Source organism: Protopterus annectens, chromosome 13.part0 (genome assembly GCF_019279795.1).
Source record: "Protopterus annectens isolate FY-2018-M chromosome 13.part0, PAN1.0, whole genome shotgun sequence".
NCBI lineage: Eukaryota > Metazoa > Chordata > Ceratodontiformes > Protopteridae > Protopterus > Protopterus annectens.
The window spans coordinates 518,617,411-518,639,780 of record NC_056747.1 but is presented as its reverse complement, the minus strand read 5'-3'; the positions used below and the strand labels follow the sequence as shown (position 1 = coordinate 518,639,780).

At 43.4% G+C, this 22,370-nt stretch overlaps 1 protein-coding gene across 6 annotated transcripts in view; it reads right to left on the bottom strand.

Moving 5' to 3' along the window:
• Positions 1-22,370, bottom strand: part of GTF2I (general transcription factor IIi) — a 1,956,122-nt gene that overhangs the window by 957,161 nt on the left and 976,591 nt on the right. For all 6 annotated transcript variants that reach the window (XM_044054149.1, XM_044054150.1, XM_044054148.1 and 3 more), the window contains one exon: positions 20,347-20,530. In XM_044054149.1, coding sequence (XP_043910084.1) covers positions 20,347-20,530 — 184 coding nt within the window. The remainder of the gene's footprint in view (positions 1-20,346; positions 20,531-22,370) is intronic.

Below are 22,370 nucleotides of genomic sequence, written 5' to 3'. Positions count from 1 at the left end.
TTTATGAATAATGTTCTTCTTACAGCTGGGAGAAGGAAGAACCAAAGAAAATGAAGATTTCTCAATGGTTATAAGCTAAGCAGCTTGAAAGAGCTTGATTTAATAGATATGGATAGACAAAGATCGGTGAAAGAAATTACAAAAAGTAAATAAGACCCAAAATGTTAGACATCTGATAAAACAGATGAATACAATAATACAGACTAATAAAAAGGATATATTACTATGCAACTAAATTAACTGATAAAGTTTTACCACAAAAACAGCTCAATAAGGGAAAGGAAGGGAAGAAATAAAATGCCAGTATGGAAGCATCAAACAGAGAAAACTATACAGCAATTAATACAAAAAGTACTTCTGTTAGAAGAATGCAGAAGAGGGAACAGATCAACAAAAACACTTAGAAAGATGGCAGTGGTAAAAGCAACGCAAGTTATCAAAATAGACCAGGATCGAGCATACACTACTGCAAACAAACTAAAGATATCAGCACAAACAGAAAAAAGTTAGAAGATATGTAGATAAATATAAAGGAGAAGTATAAAATAAGCATTTCACTGATGACTCAAAATGTTTGAGAGAGAAATGGGAAACAAAGCAACAGAAACACCAACAACAAAAGAAGAAAAACACACTGTGGAACATCAAGAAGCTGAATGGATAGAAAAATTAAAAGAAACAGTAAGGAGTTCAAATGTAGAGGATATGAAATGGGATAAAGTAACGGCCAGAGAAAGTGAAATAAAATTAAGAAAAGCTCCTAACTGGAAAAACCCAAGCCCAGATGCAGTAACTAAAGTACAGTTTTGTACCTACCATAAATGTAGATGTTCGAGTGTATACACTGCTGCAGTCATTACACTTGGGTTATCCTGCCATCAGGCGAATCCCCAGTCGGCCTGAGTTCCAAAGTCTTGGTCCAGCATCGGCTGCTGTCGCCTCCTCCCTGACGTCAGTGTGACAGGGGTATATAAGATGCAGCCGATGCCATTTTCTTCAGTTTTTCTTGCCCCAGATGTCAGGTGTCCCCAAAAAGGTAGGCAATTCAAATTGCTAATAAAACATACATAAGATAAGCAATCAACAACTTTCAGTTACCAGCAAATACTCCCCATAGGTAGTAAAGGGTAGAAGACATAGGTACGTACCAGCAAGTAAGAGGGGAAGGAGGGAGGGTAACCTGGACTGCAGCAGTGTATACACTCGAACATCTACATTTATGGTAGGTACAAAACTGTACTATGTTCATTGTGTTACACTGCTGCAGTCATTACACTTGGGTAGAATCCCAAAGCTGAGGTAGGGCGGCTGGTTCTATAAGGCATTAGGGGTGGCTATGAGGCCCTGAAGCCAGCTCTGGATTTAGAGAATAGAGGCAGATGGTAATTCTTGGTGAAGGTATGTACAGAACTTCAAGTTGCTGCTTCCAAAATATCCTTGGTAGGTACTCCTCTGAGATAGGCAGTTGAAGTGGTTGTTGCCCTGGTGTAGTGGGATCTAATGCTATTAGGTACAGGTTTCCCATGGTGTGTATAGCAGAAACGTATACAGTGTCCTATCCATTTTGAAATAGTCTGTTTTGAAATGGCTTTTCCCTGTGCTCCTGCAGCATATGCTACCAATAATTGCTCAGATTTTCTGAAAGCTTTGGTTTTGTCCAAGTAGAAGCGTAACTGCCTGTGTATGTCCAAAGAATGCAGTAGTCTCTCACCTTTATTCTGTGGATTTGGATAAAAAGTTGCCAAGTGAATAGTTTGGTTTAGAGCTACACTTGATACCACCTTTGGCATAAACGTAGGATTAGTTCTTGGTGGAAAATGATGAAAGGTTCCACTGCCATTAGTGCCTGTAATTCTGAAACTCTTCGTGCTGATGTTATTGCCAGGAGCAGAGCAGTTTTCCAAGAGATATATTTTAAATCTGCTGTGTTAGCTGGCTCAAAAGGAGGTAAAGTTAATTTTTCCAACACGAAGTTGAGGTCCCAAGTTGGAGTAGGTGCTCTACGGGGCGGTCTTATGTTTTTAGCCCCTCTGAGGTACTGTTTTAGCAAAGGATTAGAGAAAATTGGTGGATCCATGTTGTAATGAGCAGAGATGGCAGAGGCGTGGTTCTTGATGGATGAAAAGGAGAGGCCTTTGTCCAGCATCTCAGTTAAACATTGTAGTATCTGTCGATATTTGGGACAAGAGGGTCAAGGCTGTGAGCCTAGTTCCAGGCACAGAATCTCTTCCATTTATCCGAATAGGCTTTCCTGGTACTAGGCCTTCTGGCCTCCAGAATGACATCCATAACAGCTTTGGAGAGAGGCATTGCTTGCTTGATTAAAGAATCTTCCATGCAGCTAGGTTTAAAGTCTTTAGCAGGCTGTGAAGTATCTGATTGTTCTGCTGAGTCAGCAGATGTGGGATTTGAGGCAAAATCCAGGGTGGTCCTTGTGCTAAGTTCTTTAAGATTGGGTACCAGTGCTGGCGTGGCCAGTCTGGTGCAATCAGGATCATCTTTGGCTCTTCTTGCCTGGCTTTTATGAGTACCTTTGGAAGGAGAGGTAGTGGTGGGAAAGCATATACTTGTAGGTTTCTCCAGCTGAATGAGAAGGCATCCACTTTCCATGCTTGTGGATGGTAAGTCCTTGTGCATAATTTCTGTAGCTGGCAGTTCATTGGGGATGCAAACAGATCTATGTCCGGGCTCCACCATTTCTGTGTTATAATTCTGACTATTTGTGGATTCAATTCCCATTCGTGGGGATCCATGATGTTTCTGCTTGTCGTCTGCCAGTGTGTTTTTCTCTCCTGCCAGGAATTGTGCTTGCAGATGAACTTGATAGTTTAGAGCTGTGTTCCACAAGGTCATGGCTTGTCTGCATTGGGGATAAGAGTGAGTGCCCCCTTGCTTGTTTATGTACCACATAACTGTGGTGTTGTCTGTCTTTAGTAGTAGTTGTCCTGGATGCAGCAGGTCCTTGAAGGCTATAAGGGCATTTTGTACAGCTAGCATCTCTTTTTGATTGATGTGAAGATGCCTTTGTTCTGCTGGCCACTTGCCCTGAATACATTTTCCTGCCATGTGTGCTCCCCAGGCGTAATCCGATGCATCTGTTGTCAGTGTTTGCATGGCTCTGGGTTGAGTAAAAGGCTGTCCCTTGTTGAGGTGACAAGCTTGAGCCCACCATCGAAACTCCTGTTCAATGCAAGGAATTAGTGGTATACAGTGTTGTGACCAGACACTCTTTAGGTACCATTGTAGTTTCCTCATATGCAGTCTGGCATATGGAATTAGTAGAATGCAAGATGCCATGTAACCCAAGGCCTGCAGAATTTTTCTTGCAGGGAGTTGGGTTCTTGTTGCCATCAATTGAAAATATTGAGTCAGTTGTCCTTGCTTGTTTGGTGTGAGATAAGCCATCTGGGCCGTTGTATTCAAGCTGGCACCCAGGAATATTACCTCTTGTGAGGGCACTAGTTTTGATTTCTTTTCGTTTACTGTGTACCCTAGACCACTTAATACAAATGCCAGATGCTTTAGAAGAATGTCCTTGCTCTCTGCTTGAATCAGGCAGTCCAGGTATGGATAAATTTGAATTCCTTTCTGTCTGCAAAATGCAATTACTGGTGCCAGGCACTTTGTGAAGACCCTGGGCGCAGTAGATAAGCCAAAGGGCAGTGCAAAGAATTGGTAGTGCATTGAACCAGTTATGAATCTGAGGTATCTTCTGCAGTTTTGTCTGACAGGGACATGCAGGTATGCCTCCTTGAGGTCCAAGGTTACGAGCCAAGCGTTCTTGCCCAGCATGGGAAGAAGCTGCTGTAGTGTCAACATTTTGAATTTCGGAACATCCAGGTAAGTGTTTAGAGAAGAAAGATCCTGAATGGGTCTCCAGGCTTTGTCCTTTCTGGGAATCAGAATGAGTCTTGAGTAAAATCCTTGTCCTTGCTCCTGTGGTGGTACCTTTTGAATAGCTCTCATGTCCATGAGTGCTATTTGTTTTTGAGCCTCTGCCCATTGATTTGGTGGCAGATTTGGCATTCCTTTTAACCTTGGCAGAGTATGAAAGTGGAACCTGTAACCTTGAGATACAATGTTGAGAACCCATTTGTCTTTGGTGATCATATGCCAATTGTGATAGAAAAGTGCCAGTTTTCCTCCCAAGGGGGCTGCCAAGAGTGAGCTGTTTGGCAGCTGTAGTGGGAAGTCATTGGGGCTGTTTTTTATATGGTTGGGGCCCGTCTTCCCCTTCTTTCTGGCCTGATGCACCCCATTGTCGAGGCCTGTAAGGACCTTGTGTGGTTGACCTGTACCTCTTGGATGTCTGCATCTGCCCCTTTGAGGTCTGTCTGTAACTGGAAAGGACCAATTCTTTGTTGGCCAATTTCTGCTAAATCGAGGAGGCTGAACTGGTAAGAAATCCTTCACCATTTGCATAGATTTTGCCTTATCCTCCATTTTCTTTAATACCTCTTCTGCCTTAACTCCAAATAACACATCCTGCTGCAAATGTGCATCCAATAGTTTTGCTTTAACATGATCTGGTAACGTATGTTCTTTTAACCAAGCATGTCTTCTAATGACAGAACCTGTAACGGCCGCTCTACAGGAGGCCTCTAAAGAATCAAAACCACATTGCAAAGTATATTTTCCCACTTGTTCAGTTGCATGCAATAAATCCTGCACTTCCTTAAAATTAGGAGGATCTGAATCTGGAAGCATTTTTTGTTTCAACTGAACCATCAAAAATTGCTGATATTTTAGCATGTGAAACTGGCAATTTCAGGCCCTCATTGCTAAAGTTCCAGATGTATATACTTTCTTCCCCCATCTGTCTAATGCTCTGGAATCTCTGTCAGAGGGGACTGGATTCTTTGCTGATGAGGCCTTAACCACTTTGGGTCCCTGAGAAATAGTTTCAGGGTCAGCAACAGGGCTTTTATAAAGAAATTTGTGAGAGTCAGGGACTCTGTAGTATCTGTCAGGCTTAACTGGGACTGGAGGTAAAGAATCAGGATTTAAGATGGATTCAGTATACACATCATCCACAATATCTAACACTGGCGGAATAGCAAGGGGCCTGTGTTGAGGTAATAAAAGGAAGTCTCTGAGCCTTTTCTTGGATTCTGAGTAATCCTGGCCTTCCCAATGGAAATGCTCCCTCATGGTATGAAAGGTTTCCCCAAAGGAGTAGTCCTCAGGCGGAGAGGCTGATGGAATTGATTCCTCAGCATCAGAATCCTCATAAGGGATAAGGAATATCCTAGGTCTGAGGATGAATCTGAAGAGATGGACACCTGGTCGGATGAGTCATAGTCTGCATCCTGTCTAGGCCTTTTATCAAGAGGGGGATGGGACCCCCTGATCAGAGTGATTAGGTTTTCGGCCATTTTGAGCATTTGTTTCTTAGGCATGGAGGCCTGTCTTGGAGAATGCTGTATTTGTTTCTTTGTTTTTAAAGAAGGTTTACACTTAGCAGAAGGTTTAATGCTTAACTAAGTAGGTCTGAAAACACCCTCTGAAGCTGCGGGTTGTTCAGCTACTCCGGATCCCTCTGAAGGGTTAGTTTCCGTATGCTGAAAATCTTGTGCTTCTGAAGGCCCAGCCATCTCCACGTGGGAGTCAGAGGCGGCCTGTGGCTCTACAGAAGCGGTCGTCAGGGGCTGCGAAGGCACCTCGCTGACAACCGGAGAACCGGCGACTGGCCTAGAAGAGGCTTTCGTCAGTTTTGAGCCTTGGATGCCTATCCTTGTCTTTGCGCTTTTTATGTATTCCGGTCGTCGGAAGTTCCGACGGCATGGTGTAATTGAATTTTCTGCCAAAATAATGTTGGGAAAAATCAAACAGACATTTAATAGTGCGCTTGTTAAACGTAGCACAAAACCGACAACCAGTGACGTCGTGGTCTGGGCCTAGGCATGGGATACAGTAAGAATGGAAATCCTTATGAGGTATTTGCTTCCCACAAGAAATACAGTTATTAACTTTTACTGACATCGGTCTGAGGCAAGAAAAAGTTTCCCCAATGGTGTACTTAGCTTTGTAGAAGACTTCGGTTCTGGATTCGGAATGAAAATCTCAGGAGTCGGCCGACCGGTACTTGCGAACTGCTTTTGCTTCGGGCACCGCGCGGCAAGAAAGACTGAAGAAAATGGCATCAGCTGCATCTTATATACCCCTGTTGCACTGACGTCAGGGAGGAGGCGACAGCAACAGACGCCGGACCAAGACTTTGGAACTCAGGCCGACTGGGGAACCGCCTGACGGCAGGATAACCCAAGTGTAATGACTGTAGCAGTGTAACATGATGAGCATCTTATGGTTTTATCTTTACACAAAGATTTACCCCTGAGTAAGAATTACTTACATTCGCATGTTAAACAGACACCAACCTGGTTAACAAAAGGAAAAACAATACTCCTTAAGAGTGAACCTGCAAAGCCATCCTAAAAACTACAGACCAATAATTTGCCTTCTGACAATGTACAAACTATATACTGGAACTGATGCAGACAGTTTATAGTCATTTAGAAAAAAAATCAATAATGGCAATAGAAGAAAATTTTAACAAATAAATAAAAATAAGTGGTCAATGTGCCCAAACTCACACTGGTAATCGCAAAAGACAGGCACAGCAGATCAGCAAGAGATGTTTATTTTCACTCCACGAACAAGCAACCTCACAGTACAAAAACAAGTGCAAAAACAATAACGCTGCTACAGTTCTCAGCACGTTTTCGTCGAAATACACCATCAGAAAAGCTAAACAGTGCTCAGTGTGCTAAATTTAAAAGCCAGATGTTATTTTAATCTACCAATGGTTTCCCCTAATTAAAATGTTAATACATTCAATTAACATCCTTGTTGAAATTACAGATTTCTTGTTCAAAATCAAAGAATAGAAAATAAATATTTGTTAAATGTTTTGTACAATAGTTCAATAAATTTAAATGCTTGAAATAACATTAAGAACTAAAAAAATAACACTCATATGTATATATAAATATTTAAATACATAAAATGTTCAACACAATCAGTACTACAATGTCACCATCTAGTGGTGAATCAAAAAACTTTACAGGCAAGAAAACATAGCGAAGATGTATCTAAATATAAGTAAATATCGTATGCTTTAAAATCCATTTTGATTAATACATAAAAAAAAATATGAATGTACCTGTTTGCAAAATGGTTGAAAAACATATAAAAATGTATATGTAAAAAGTATTAAGATGTATATATAAAATATATATATTTAAGTACAACAGATATTTGGGTGAGTGGTTATAACTTGGCTGATCTCAAATTTAATACGGGTTTTAGAGAGATCATGTCATTTAAACCCGGGTGACTATTTTTTTTTTTTTTTAACAAAAGTCAGTCATATGGAACAAATAATCATTTGTTGCCAAATAAAGCCATAATAGAGAATTGTAAAAAGGGGAACAATCTAAACATGGGATGTATAAATTACAAAAAGCATTTGACAACATCCCACATTCATGGATAAAGGAGTACTTACACATGTGCAAGATGCATCCTACATTGATCAGTTACACAGAAGGGACCATGAAACAATGGCAAACCACTTTGAAGTTAAAGCCATGACAAAGGCAAACTATTATCCCAGGGATAAAAATTCAAAGGGGGATATTCCACGGTGACTCTTTCACTACTGCCGTTTTCCTTTGCACTTAACCCATTAAGCTGTTTACTTAACAGGTCAGGCCATGGTTAAAATCTGGCCCCTAGAAAACAACCTTCTTTAAAGAGTTCTCATCTATTTTATGTGGATGAGTTAAAACTGTATAGTTCAAAAGATGAGTTAAAAGCACAACTTCAAGTGGTTAAAACATTCTAAGATGATATTAAACATGTCATTTGTTCTTGATAAATGTGCAAAAGAAACATTTAAAGCAGGAAAGTTACACTACCAAGAAAATATCAATATGGGACAGGAACGTGATATAAATGAATTTGAGCAGGAGGGAATGTATAAATATCTGAGAACTTATGACTGATTGGCAATAAAGTATAAAAAGAGTTATGTACTTACCATAACTTGGCATCTGTGTTATCCTATGTCATCATTCCTCACCATACACTATAAGATCTGACATCAGATCCAAGCTGGCAACATTCAACAGACGAATCCAAGGCTCTAGCTCCTCCCTCTCCCATGATGCCCTACTGCCCTCTAACCTCCAGATCGAGTTCATTAACATATTCCTAAAGGCTACTAAAGGTAGAAGGAAACCATTCCATCTTCCTCCAACACTGAAACATGGTAGGGGGATGGGTGAGAAACGTGATAAATGATGACATAGGATAACACAAATACCAAGTTATGGTAAGTACGTAACTCTATCTGATGTTATCCATGTCACCAATCATCACCATAGGGTCAGAGTCCCCAGCTACCATTAATTCTGGGAGGCCTCAAGGAAGGACAAGCCAGAGCACTGTGGAGCCAAAGGAAGCCCTGCCCTAGAAATCAAATCCAGCTTGTAATGAGATATAAAGGTGTGAGGATTAGACCAAGTGGCAGCAGCACAAATACTGTCAATAAAAAGCCTTGCAACAAAGGCCGAAGAAGTTGCAACAGACCTAGTAGTATATGCCCTAACATTTCCTGGAATCTCAAGATGGTTAAGATCGTAGACCACAGAGATGCAACTAGATATCCATTTACAAACAGTGACCTTATAAACTGAAAGGCCACTTCTGTCTGGGGAAAAGCCACAAAAAGCTGTCCTGACTTACGAAAACCTTTAGTCCTTTGCAAGTAGAAATGCAGCTGTCAGTTAACGCCTAAGGTATGTAGGATATACTCCCCTCTGCTGGAATAATTGGGGAAAAATACTGGAAACTGAATACATTTATTTAGGGACAATTCGGAAGCAATCTTGGGCAAGAAGGAAGGTTTCATCCTAAGAGAAACTCTGTCCTTGTGAAAAATCATTTAAGGAGGAGTAATGGTGAGAGCTTGCAGTTTTGAGACCCTCCTAGCTGATGTAATAGCCACGAAAAAGGCAGTCTTCCAAGATAGAAACTTGAGATTACACGAACTAGCAGGCTCAAAGGGACTCCAAGTCAGAGATAGCAGAACCAGTGTGAGGTCCCAAGGAGGTGAAGGGTCCTTAATCGCTGGCCGAAGCAGAAAACCCCTTTCAGAAAGGCTTTACAGAGCTAGACTCAGAGCTCTCAGGAAAGTTGGAAATCAATGCCAACTGAAGCTTAATAGTGGAAAAACGTGCTCCCGCTTGGAAAAGGGAGGACAAGAACAAAAGTATATCAGAAAATGAGGCAGAAAAGGGATCCAGATTCCTACTCGTAGTACAGACAGAGAACCTTTTCCACTTACTACTGCAAACCTTTCTAGTGGAGGGTTTCTGGGAGTCCAGAATGACACATTTAACAGGGAATGCTAGTCTGGACTGTTTTATGATCACTGGAACTGGGGAAACCATGCGGTTAAATGAAGGGTTCAAAAGTTTGGGAGAGGAATCCCCGACGGATGGAAATCAGATCTTGAAGAGGATCCAGTAACCATGGCAGATGCTTCAGATTACACCCGATGAAAGGGAACTATGGTTGACAAGGCCAGAAAGGGGCAATGAGGTTAGGGGGTGTTCTCAGGCATTGTGCTTCCTGCAGAAACCTGGGTATTAAGGGGATAGGTGTAAAGGAGACCTGGAGGTCAATCGTGCACTAAAGCATCCCATGGCGACTCCCCCGGAGGGTGGATCAAGGCAAAATACCTGCTGTGCTTGTGGTTGGCTGGGGAGGTGAAAAGGTTGCACTACAGTTGACCCCAACAGTCGAAAATCTGCTTTGTCACCGAAGGATTGAGGAACCATTCATGAGGACTCAAAAAGTACAGTTTTGTACCTACCATAAATGTAGATGTTCGAGGATTCCATTGCTGCAGTCCTGACTATTGGGTATAGTCCGCGTCCCAGTCGGCCCGAATACCAGAGTATAAGGCTGACGTCGGTCAGGGCGCATTAGACTGACGTCAGTACGTCAGGGTACTAATGCGCATGACCGACGTCATATCCTCAGTCTTTTCTTGCCCCAGATGTCAGAAGACCCAAAAGACAAGTCCCAAAACAACCTGCACCAAAAACATGTATAATATATACAACAATATATGTATATAAAAATATAAGCATGTAAACTCACCTACACAACCACCCCTAAACACAGAGGGGAAGGAGGGAGGGTAAATTGGACTGCAGCAATGGAATCCTCGAACATCTACATTTATGGTAGGTACAAAACTGTACTATGTTCTTCGTCTTCCATTGCTGCAGTCCTGACTATTGGGTAGAATCCCAAAGCAGAGGTAAGGGAGGCTGGCAAATTAGCAAGTAGTAGGAGCTGACAACATGCCTTGTAAAACAGCTGTGGCAAAACCAGCCCTAGTCTTAGAGTATATAGGAAGGTGATAATGCCTAGAGAAAGTATGCACTGAACTCCAAGTAGCTGCTTCCAGAATATCCTTAGTTGCCACCCCCCTTAGAAATGCTGTTGAAGTGGCAGTAGCCCTAGTGGAATGAGGCCTAATCCCAGCTGGTATCTCCTTGCCATGATGGGAATAACAAAATGCAATGCAAAAGCCAATCCACCTAGAAATAGTTTGTTTTGACACAGGCTTGCCCTGTGAACTCAAAGCAAAAGAAACAAGTAACTGCTGAGACTGCCTAAAATCCTTAGTCCTGCTCAAATAATAACGCAATTGCCTGTGTACATCTAAAGTGTGCAAAATCTTTTCCCCTTTATTTTGAGGATCTGCAAAAAACGTAGGCAAATGAATAGTTTGGTTTAAAGCCACACTAGAAACCACCTTAGGCATAAAGGAAGGATTAGTACGTAATGATACCCTGTCCTTATGGAAAATCAAAAAAGGCTCTACTGCCATAAGGGCCTGCAACTCAGACACCCTTCTTGCAGAAGTAATAGCCAACAGAAAAGCAGTCTTCCATGACAAATATTTCAATTCAGCAGTAGCTGCAGGCTCAAAAGGTTGTAGAGTAAGTTTTTCCAACACAAAATTGAGATCCCAAGCAGGAGTAGGAGCTCTACGTGGGGGTCTTATATTCTTTGCCCCTCTAAGAAACTGCTTGAACAAAGGATGCGAAAACAAAGGTGGGTCACAATCATAGTGAGCTGAAATTGCTGCAGCATGAATCTTTATGGAAGAGAAGGACAATCCTTTGTCCAATAATTCAGTAAGATATTGAAGAGCCACACTCAAATTAGGCTCTGAAATCTCCAAATTCTGTGCTGTACTCCAAAATAAAAATCTCTTCCATTTTTCTGTACACTCTCCTTGTACTAGGCCTTCTAGCTTCCATAATCACATTTAAAACTTGTTGAGGAAGTTGAGACCTGCTGTGTTTCAACACAGAATATGCCAGGCTGTTAGATGAAGAGAGTGAAGCTTGACATTGAGCAGATGACCGTCCTTCTGAGATAACAGATGAGGAATCAGAGGTAAAGGCCATGGAGGCTTCTTTACCAGACTCCGTAGTAGTGGGTACCAGTGTTGCCGAGGCCAATCTGGAGCTATCAAAATCATCCTTGGCCTGTCTTGTCTGACCTTTAATAGTACCTTTGGAAGAAGCGGTAGAGGTGGAAAGGCATACACATGAAGGTTTTTCCAACTGAAAGACAGAGCATCCACTTTCCAAGCTGTGTGATGAAACCCCTTTGTGCAATACTTTGGCAGCTGGTGGTTTAGTGGAAGCGAACAGATCTATGTCTGGAGTTCCCCATGACACTGTCAGTTTCTGAAATACATGAAGATCCAGTTTCCACTCGTGGGGATCCATGATTTGTCTGCTTAACACATCTGCTAAGGAGTTCTGTGCTCCTGGCAGAAACCTTGCCTGAAGAGTTAGTTGCAAGCTTAGCGCAGTCTCCCATAAAATCATTGCTTGCCTGCATAGAGGATAAGAATGTGTTCCCCTTGCTTGTTGATGTACCACATGACAGTTGTGTTGTCTGTTAGAATCAACACCTGCCCTGGAAGAAGTAACTCCTTGAAAGCCATTAATGCAAACTGGACTGCTAACATCTCCTTCATGTTGATATGTAGATGCTGTAGTCTGGCAGGCCACTTGTCTTGTATCCACTTTCCATTTAGATGAGCTCCCCAAGCAATGTCCGAGGCATCTGTCGTTAGAATCTGACTTGCCTCTGGCGGGTCACAGAGAGTCCCTTGTTTAGGTGACATTCCTGAGCCCACCACAGAAATTCCTTTTGAATGCAAGGTATTATTTGAATGACAGTGTCCAAATCCTGGCAGTGCTGTGTCCATACATTTTGAGATACCATTGTAGCTTCCTCATATGCAGTTTGGCATTGGGAAGCACCAGAATACAAGATGCCATGAACCCTAATGCTTGAAGGACTGTCCTTGCAGTCAGCACGGACTGATGAGATAGTTGATGGAAGTAAAGTGACAGACTCTTTTGTTTGTCCGGGGTTAAAAAGGCCATCTGGGCTGCTGTATTCAGTCTTACACCCAGAAAGCACATGTCTTGAGAGGGTACTAGACTGGACTTTATTTCGTTCACAGAATACCCTAGGCATCTTAGCACTGCTATAACATATTCCAGATGCTGTAGAAGGTCTTCCTTTTCTTGAGCCAGAATCAGGCAGTCGTCCAAGTAAGGATAGATTTGAATTCCTTGAAGCCTGAAGTAAGCTATCACTGGAGCCAGAACCTTTGTGAATACTCTGGGTGCAGTAGATAAGCCAAAGGGCAATGCAGAGAACTGATAATGAAAATTTCCAGCTCGAAACCGCAGATACTTTCTGCAACTTAGCCTTATAGGCACATGAAGGTAAGCTTCCCTGAGATCTAAAGTTACCATCCAGTGATCTTCGCCCAGCAGAGGTAAAAGCTGTTGTAACGTCAACATCTTGAACTTGGGAATGTCCAAAAACGTGTTGAGGAGAGATAAATCCAAAATTGGTCTCCACGTGTTCCCCTTCTTTGGTACAAGGAACAGGCGAGAATAAAATCCTAGGCCCTCTCTGACACAGGGACTGGCTGAATGGCCCCTATGTGAAGTAACTGTAAAACTTGCTTGTGAGCCTCTTTTCTTTGTAGAGGAGGAACGTCTGGCATGCCTTTGAAAGGGGGCATGGTATGGAAATAAAATCTGTAACCGTGGTGAATGATATCCAACACCCATTTGTCTTGAGTAATTAAATCCCAATTTTCTTTGAAAAGAGACAGTCTTCCCCAAAGGAGCTGCCAGGCGTGAATCTGCTGGCAGCTGAAAAACAGGTCATTGGGTCTGTTTACGAAAGGACTGACCCTGCCCTCACCAGAAGTCTGAGCAGGTGAACTCCTGTTCTAGGCCTAAAGAACTTTGAGCCCTGCCCCTACCACGTCTAGACCTACCCCTAGACTGAGAATCATAAGCAGGATATGTCCACCCCTTAGCAGGCCAATTTCTACTAAACTTGGTGGCTGCACCTGCAAAAATCTTTAACAGTTTGCATAGACTTAGCTTTGTCCTCCATTTTCTTTAAAACAGCTTCCACAGGCGAACCAAACAACACATCAGACTGTAAAGGAGCATCCAAAATCCTTGTCTTAACATGCTCAGCTAAATTCTGATCCTTCAACCAGGCATGCCTGCGAAGAACAGAGCTGGTAGCAGCCACCCTCGAGGAGGCCTGTACAGCATCAAAACCACATTGCAAAGAATGCTTACCCACTTGTTCAGACACATGAACCAAATCCAGCAACTCTTTACACTCAATACCTTCCGCCAAAGCATCCACCTTAGATTTCAATTGTGAAAGAAGGTAATTCTGATATTTTAACATGTGAAACTGACAATTCAAAGCTCTCATGGCTAAAGTGGAAGAAGTATACACTTTCTTTCCCCACCTATCCAAAGCCCTCGCCTCTTTATCAGTGGGGACAGGATTTTAACCACAGAAGCTTTTACACCCTTAGGCCCCTGAGAAATAGTTTCTGGGTCCGCCCTAGGACTCTTAAACAAATATTTATGAGCTTGGGCACCCTATAATACCTATCCGGCTTAACAGGAGCAGGAGGCAAAGAGTCAGGGTTCAGGGAAGCCTCTGCAAAACATCTTCCACCACATTCAACACAGGAGGAATAGCTAAAGGCCTATGCTGGGGTAAAAACAAGAACTCCCGAAGCCTTTTCCTAGAGTCAGAGTAATCCTGGCCTTCCCATTTAAAGTGCTCCCTCATGGAATGCAAAGTCTCTGAAAATGAGAAATCCTCAGGTGGAGACGCTGTAGGAGTGGAATCATCCACATCAGAATCAGAATAGGTAGGATACTCCTGCAAATCTTCCACAGAAGATTCTGAAGCCTCAGAACACTGTTCAAAACAATCAAACTCGGTTCCACCCTAGGCCTCTTATCAGGCGGGGCATAGAACCCCTAATCATAGTAATCAAATCTTCTGCCATCTTAAGCATATGTTTCTTAGGTACAGAACCTGAAATGGTAGGAGAAGCCCCACTGAAGCTGAAGTAGGCCTACCTCTCATAGAAGTTTTGGCAACAGAAGGAGAGGCCCTAACTACCTTGGGAAGAGAGGGAAGAACAGTCACCTGAGAAGCCCCCTCAGCCTGGCCTACCTCCTGAGAAGGCACATCCTGTAAGAGTATAGTTTCTGCCTGGGACTCCATGGAAACTCCTGGCAAAACCTCCGGCTCCACTGAGCCTTCTAAAGAACCGGCGTCTGGGACTGCGGTTCCTCAACCCTAGGCTTCACTGTTTTATCCTTGCGCTTCTTGGAGAAGCGGCCGGAGCATCCGGCGGCATTTTATAATTACAACGCTTCCCAAACACTAACCTGGCACAGTCTAACCTCCTCTTAATAGTGCGTTTGTTAAACCTAGCACAAGAGCGGCAACCAACAACGTCGTGCTCAGGCCCTAAACAAGGTATACACAAGGTATGATAATCCCTATGAGGTATCTGTTTCCCACAAGAAATACAGTTATTCACTTTTTCTGACATCCGGTAAAATACTGAGGCAAGAAAAAACCAAAATGTTCCCCAACGGGGTACTTAGCCAACTCTGTTTCGGTCTGAAACTCCGGTTTCGGAAGTATTTCAGAACGCCAACCTGCACTCGCAAAACTGCTTCTGCATCGGACCATGCGGCAAAAAAGACTGAGGATATGACGTCGGTCATGCGCATTAGTACCCTGACGTACTGACGTCAGTCTAATGCGCCCTGACCGACGTCAGCCTTATACTCTGGTATTCGGGCCGACTGGGACGCGGACTATACCCAATAGTCAGGACTGCAGCAATGGAAGACGAAGAACATCTGATCTGCTAAGCCTGTCGGCCAACACGCAGGAATCCCCGGGTATGTGCACTATAAGAAGGAAGCAGCCCAAGGACATCTCCAATTCCCACACTCTCATGGCCTCTCTGCACAATGGATAAGAATATGTTCCCCCTGCTTGTTGACATACCAGACCACTGCCATGTTGTCTGCCTGGATTGCAATCAACCCTAGAGGGAGGCAAGTCCTGGAAGGCTTGCAACAATAGAGGAACTGTCTCATCTCCAGAACATTTACATGCACCTTGGTCTCCACTGGGGACCACGTGCCTTGGACAGTCTTCCATTGAAAATGCACCCCCACCCCAACAGGAAGGCATGCATAGTCACTGTGGCCATGGAGATGGGGAGACAGAAGGGGCCTGCCCTAGACATAGATCCTGAGACTTAAGCCACCACTAGAGGTGACATCTGCAGATAGGCATCAGGTTTATGGTCATAGACAGGGGATGAAGCAAAGGTGACCATTGGACAGCTAAGGTCCACTGCAGCACATGCATGTGATACCTGGCCAGGGAATGAGATGAATGGCCAAGGCCATAGATCAGAGAGCCTGAAGAACCAGGTAAACCGAGGGGCATGACAGGTCTAGCATCCATGTGACCTGTTCCCATATCAACTGAATTTTGTGCAAGGGTAAAGCTGCAATCTCTGAAACGGAGTCTAACTGAACTCCTATGAATTCCAATTGTTGGGTAGGGACTGGATTGGATTTCGCAAGGTTGACTGTTATCTCCAAATGACAGAAGAGGAGGAGAACATAATGAATTGCCTGCCTGTATCAGTCAATGCCTCAAAGGTGCCATGAGGAGCCAATTGTTGAGGTACAGAAAGACCTGGAACCCCTGTGCCGCTACCACTGCCATACATTTGGTAAACACCCAGGGGGCCGTGATGAGACCAAAGGGTAGGGCTCTGAACTGGTAATGACTGGCTCCTGGCCGGAATCACAGATGTCTCCTGGAAAGCCTGTATATTTTGATGTGATAGTATGCATCCTGGAGATCCACACAGCACATCCAATTGTCCTTGCATAAAAAGTGGTAGTATGGACTGAGCAGTGATCATCCAGAACTTTGATTTCATCACTGAAAGATTGAACTTGCTGTGATCCAAAATAGGATGTAGGGTCCCTGTATTTTTTGGCACTAAAAAGAAGCAAGAATAAGTGCTGGATCCTCTTTGTCCTGCTGGGACCTCTTGGATTGTTCTTTTTAGAAGAAGTTGTTGAATGTCTTTGAAGGCCAACTGTCTGGGAGGTAACGTCTTACTGGAGGGAGTTCTGAAGAGGGAATGAAAACCTCTGGAAACGATATATTTAACATCCACTGATTGGAAGGGATGTTCATCCAGGCTAGTGGGTGTAGGACAATGCAACCCCCAACTGCCTCTAGGGCAGAGCAGCCAGGCGATGCTTCAGAAGCGCTGACAGGGCTGCTCAGAGAAGAGCTCCCTGGAGCCCTGATTCTGCGGACCCCCCCGCCTCAAGGGTGTCATCATCCACTGAAACCTGCCTCTGGAAGAGGATTCTTCAGGAGTATCCCAAAAGGAAGACTACGTCTTATGGAACCACATCTTCCTAGCTCCTCACTGGGTCTTAGGCAAAGACCTCTGGGGAGTAGAAGGTTTGAACCCGACCACAGACAGTCTTCCCTTCCTGCTTGCTGTGGGGTCAATGTGTCCTTCAGGGAAGGTTCAAAGAGAGTAGAACCATCAAAGGGGGCACTGGTAAAAGATGCCTTAGAGAGTCCCATGCACCCGCATAAATGTAGCCAGACATAACGCCTCAAAGCAATGCCTGTACCAGCTGCACAAGGGGTAGCTTCCGGGGCACTGGAAATTAATCTCATCAAGTAATTCATGAGGGAGGTGAGAGAGAATAGCTTGGAAGACACCTGCTTGAGGGTTTCTGCCAGCAGCAACTCTGTAAGGGAGGTGGAAAGCTCTTGGACCAAATCCCTTTGGAGGCGAATAAAATGTGCCAAATAATGTGTTGTTCTCAGGCAACAATAGACACAAAGAAAATAAGAACACAGTTTGAAAAAAAACATGAAGCTGATAATATGCCATGGCAAAGAAAAGTTCCACAAATAAAATCCACACTGGAGTCCCACGATGGTTTGAGAAAATGTAATGGTGCTTCCTGGTACCTCGGCTGAATGCCTTCACACTCCAGTGTGGATTTTATTTGTGGAACTTTTCTTTGCCTCGGCATATTCTCAGTGTCATTCTCGGGCCAATGGTAGCAGAGGCATACACCCGCTTCCCAAAATGGTCAATTGCTCAGGGCTACCTGTTCGGGAGATGGACCATGGAGCTCTGCTCTACTTGCTCCTTTTTCATGGTGGCAGCAACCATGATGGCATTGACTGGGACTCCTTTGCTCCAGAAAGAACAGTCTGCAGAAGGACTAAAAAACTTGGCCCTTTTTGGAACAGGCTCCACCATGTCTGGTTCCTTCCAGGCCCTGCTGGTGATCAGATCCACTAACTCATCAGCAGGGGGGGGGGGGGGACGACACCCAGGAGATAGAGGGGTCCCATCCCAAAGGCCTTCAGAAACATGGACTCCTCCGAAAACAGGGGTTGGAGACATCTGTCCTTTTGTTTCAACAGTTCAAGGATGTCTCCAAAGGAGACATTGTCGGGCAGAGATCTGGGGGACCCATCTCCTTCCTTGTGGCCGTATCCTCAGTGAGGGACTCCATGGGGGAGAGTCCGAGCGCCTCCTCTTGCACTTTTTCTTACAATGACCCTCCTTCTGTTGGGGGGGTCAGGGGAGGACTCGGAAGAGACAGGGATTCCCACAGGGGAGGGAAAGCCCCCTGAAGGCTCAATCGGGAGGGTTGACCCTGGACAGGATGGGAGGCCTTGCCAGCTGAAGTACAGAGAGGCAAGGAGGGACCTGGAGCTGCAGCAGAGAACTCCAGACTTGAAGTTCCGCTCTACCACCCAAGAAGTTGAGGGACTGGAAAAGGGTCAGCCCCCACATCCAAGGGAGAAGTCCCCCAGAGAGGAGGAGCATGCCCCGAAACAGCACCGTGACCCCTGGATGATACCGGCCTGGAGCTATCCAAAGCTAAAGCGCTGAGGGGAAGGGACCAGTCCAAGAAGATGGTACTATATCTCCCACCCCCTTGCAGAGCCGGTGTTGACCATTCCAGTGCAGGGGTTACTCCCTCTGAGGGTGGGGGAACATTGCCTGGGACCCTGACAGGGGGCTGAGAAAGGGGGGATACTCGACCTTGCCACAGACATCCTGCTCCCTAAAATCCAAAGCCACTGGGACTGGATCAGGAGAAAGAGAAACCGGGAGGGGGCACGGCTCCCCTGGCCGGATGGGCAATCAACACTGGCAAAGCAGGGTATGGCATACCTCCCAATACATTCCCCCATACCTCCCCCTGAATAGAGCTGAGCAGGTAGTAGTCCTAATCTTTCTTCTCCTCCTCAGTGTGTGGTGCCAGTGATTTTTACCAAGCGTTAACTTACCTAAATGCATTGGGTTTACTATGTAGGGCGTGGTAGCATGCAGTGGAACACAAGAAGGGGATCACCCCGGCTACACTATAACATGTCCCCTTCTCAGGAATCTCACAAACATGCCTGCCTGGTATATGCAGACGCTCATGATCTCCAATATCACCACAGGCAAGAAAGCACAAACATGACTACCTCTTCCCACCTTCCTGAGAAGTGACCAGAAGAATACCTCTCCCATCACTGGTTAGTATCTCGAGTACTGGTGTTGCTAACTAAACTCTAGTCACCTGGGAATAGACAGGACATTAACCACATCACAATCCAAACTGAAAATTCAACTTTTGATTAATGCTGTAGCTACTTCTAGAAAGCTCCAGTTCACAGGATGAACAACGAGGTCTCCAACTAGCACCAATTTGCTATTTTCCATTCCATCTCCATGATCAACATCAGACCTTCTCTGATTCAGCAACCAAAGCTGGCATTCTGTAGACAATTTCATGCAGAGAAGGCTGACCCTATTTTGTTTGAGTTTAACGCATAGGAACCTTTCTAAATTGCCATTTTCCTCAAACATCTGTGGTCTTTGTATCACTAAACATGCAAATACCACTTCTCCTCCATTTCCTGCTGAACCCCTTTTCTGAAAATATTTTAGCCATGGTTATCATCATGCTGCTTTTAAGGTGATATACCAACCAACATCTAAAGAACATTGTGCCAAAGCATGAGCAACCTCTACATACCCTGTGAGTAATCTGCTTTGGTGGTAGAAAAAGCAGAAGCTACAGAACAAAAGAATTAAAACTCAACACTGTGGCACAGCCAGATAAAGCCTCAGCTTTTCCAAAAATGAAGAGAGTTTGAGTAGTAGTTCAAGAACTGCAACTGCCGAAGCAGAGGCACGAACTGCCAGTACCAGCCTGCCCATGGTGGGGGGAGGAGCAATATTTTTTGTCAGTCAGTCGCTACCAGACAAGTGGAGGCTTACATGGCACTGAAGTACCTAGGATTAGAGATATTGGCTTAGTTATTCCAAGCCAGTGACAGCAGTCCTTGCAGGTTGAAGTACACACAAGCAAGATGAAGGCATTTGATGCCCCAGAGTGATGCAGGTGCTCATTTCAACCATCATGGGTGTGTTAGATCTCTAATAAAAATGCTCTCATTGCCAGTTAGCATTAAAAATGCTAGTGAAGGAAAAATCAAAACTCTTCCTATTGACTTTAATCCCTATCTTGGGAATCCCAGTCCAAAAGAACAAAAGGGTTCCAGTCACAGGGGATGCTTAGTGATTGGTAGGTGCAAAAGCAAAACAATAAAGAAAGAAACAGAAAAGGAGTCACGCTCTTCTAGCCATACTAAAAGAATTTCATGATGCATAATTTTTTCTCAAACAACTCTTGTTAATTCAGTGATAAAATTATTGGCATTGGAACATTTATAACTCAATGATATTGTTCACTGACTTCATAACAAACCCAGTATTCTTTAGAAACAATCACTTAATTTCCTTACTTTTTAATAACAAACTTGATGCGATCTTTAACTAGCAGTATTCGCTCAAGACGTGGAATGCCATACGTGGAGGGTCTCCGGAATGGAATACCTTCAGGTAGTCCTTCTACGTACAAGTCTTCCAAATTTGACTGAAACATTGGGTAAGGAATTGACACTGGCCTTGTAAGCTTCATTGCTTCAGCTAAAAGAAAGAGAAAAAAAAAACACAAATACAACCACTTTTTTCAGGATTTCTGTCTCTAAATACAATTATATCCATAAATACACCTAGCACTCATCTTATGCATTTTAGATGAAAAAGAAAAAGCAAAACAGACAACTACAGTTTTCCCATAACTTGAAATGTTAATACTAATTCATCTTTCATTCTCTGTATGTGGATTACTGTTACAAGGTACTTTAATAGGCAAGTTATTGGCAAGACATAATTTTACACTGAGAGAAATAAGAAACTGCTTTGGAAACCAGCCCATTTTGGCTACAATGTCCAGCTATTGTAATATTTATTTTTAATGTGTGGTACAGTTGCCTTCTGCAAATCAATAACATGGAAAAAGTTATTAATTTTAATTTGAAAACTAGCACAGTCAAGCTAAAAAAAAAAAATCAAGCAAAGCAAGCTCAACCATTTTAATATAGGTCAGCAGTCTGAAATACAAGACTCATACATTCCACCCTTAAAAAGTGAGCATTTAACCATTATAACATCTGCAATGCTAATGTACCATATACATATATAAAGGTTTTTATATGATTAAAGGTAGGGGTGGCCATTAGACAAGGTCCTGGGTGGGAAGCCAAAAAAAAAATTACATGCTCTTCCTTACTAAGACTGGATTCTTGGGGCAGGGGAGAGAGAGAGTGACAGAGAGAGAGAGAGGTCTGTTGCTTCAGTCATATATAACAACAGGACGGTTTGAAAGGCTGTATGACTTTTAATTTATATCTAAACATTCCTAAATGTAGATAGGGACCCTCATAACAAGGCATGCAAATCACATAAGCAATTCAATAAAAACCTGATTAAAGAATCCCTTCCCTGACCACAGAAAATCCACTGCATAACAAATATGTTTGTGAGTCTGAAATATAAAATATCTAGTTAATGTTTCCTGCCAAGGAAAGGACAATTTACCACCTGAGGAAAAGTCTTTGAAATCTACTTGGGGTATAAAAATACCTATGTAAACACTTCCAGGTAAAGATCCTAAATCTTCTAGACTATGCTGCATATTTGGAAGACATACATGTATACCCCCATTCTCTCTTTGTGAATTGCTTATCCAGTTTCTCTTCCCAATCCTTTCTAAGCTCCTCTGACTGATTCTTATAATTACCTTGCAATATTTTATATGCTTTACTAATTTTTCCTTTTTAATAGTAGCTTCTGTTCTAGATTCTATTAAAAACTCTACCAGTGCTGGTCTTTCATTTAGGGGCCCCCATTTCTTTCTTTTTGACTACACTCTGATATCAATCCTTGATAGGGAAGGCAATCTCTAACCTGCAGTCCAAATAAATTCTTGGCCTCTTCCCATCCTATTACCTTCCCCTTTTCTAGTTATTTGCTCCCAATACCTTGGTTCCTTTGCCAGTTTACTCCAATACATTCTAGCCCCCTCTTGCCTATTATCTATATCTCTGACTACAGTCAACCCTATCGGCAGAATCTCTTCTCCACTCTTGTGCTGGTTTGGTTCAAGCCAGTTAATTTTCATCTCAGACTGGACAAGAGACAGTACTAAGCAACAGAAAAACTTTCCTGACATTCAAAACCTGTCAGTATTACGTCAACAGGCCTAATCTATTAACTCATACATGCAAACTATTGAAATAGTGGGGGGAAAAAAATCACCTCAGCCCAAAGTATCCGCAGAGTAATAACCAACCTTCCCAGTCTTGACAAGAGTTCTTCTCTCAAAATCCCTTATCCAGGAATGAAGTACAAACTACTGCAGCAGCTGGCACTACATAAAAATAGAAATACTAAAAGCGAAACTATAATTCACCAAGTCAAGTGC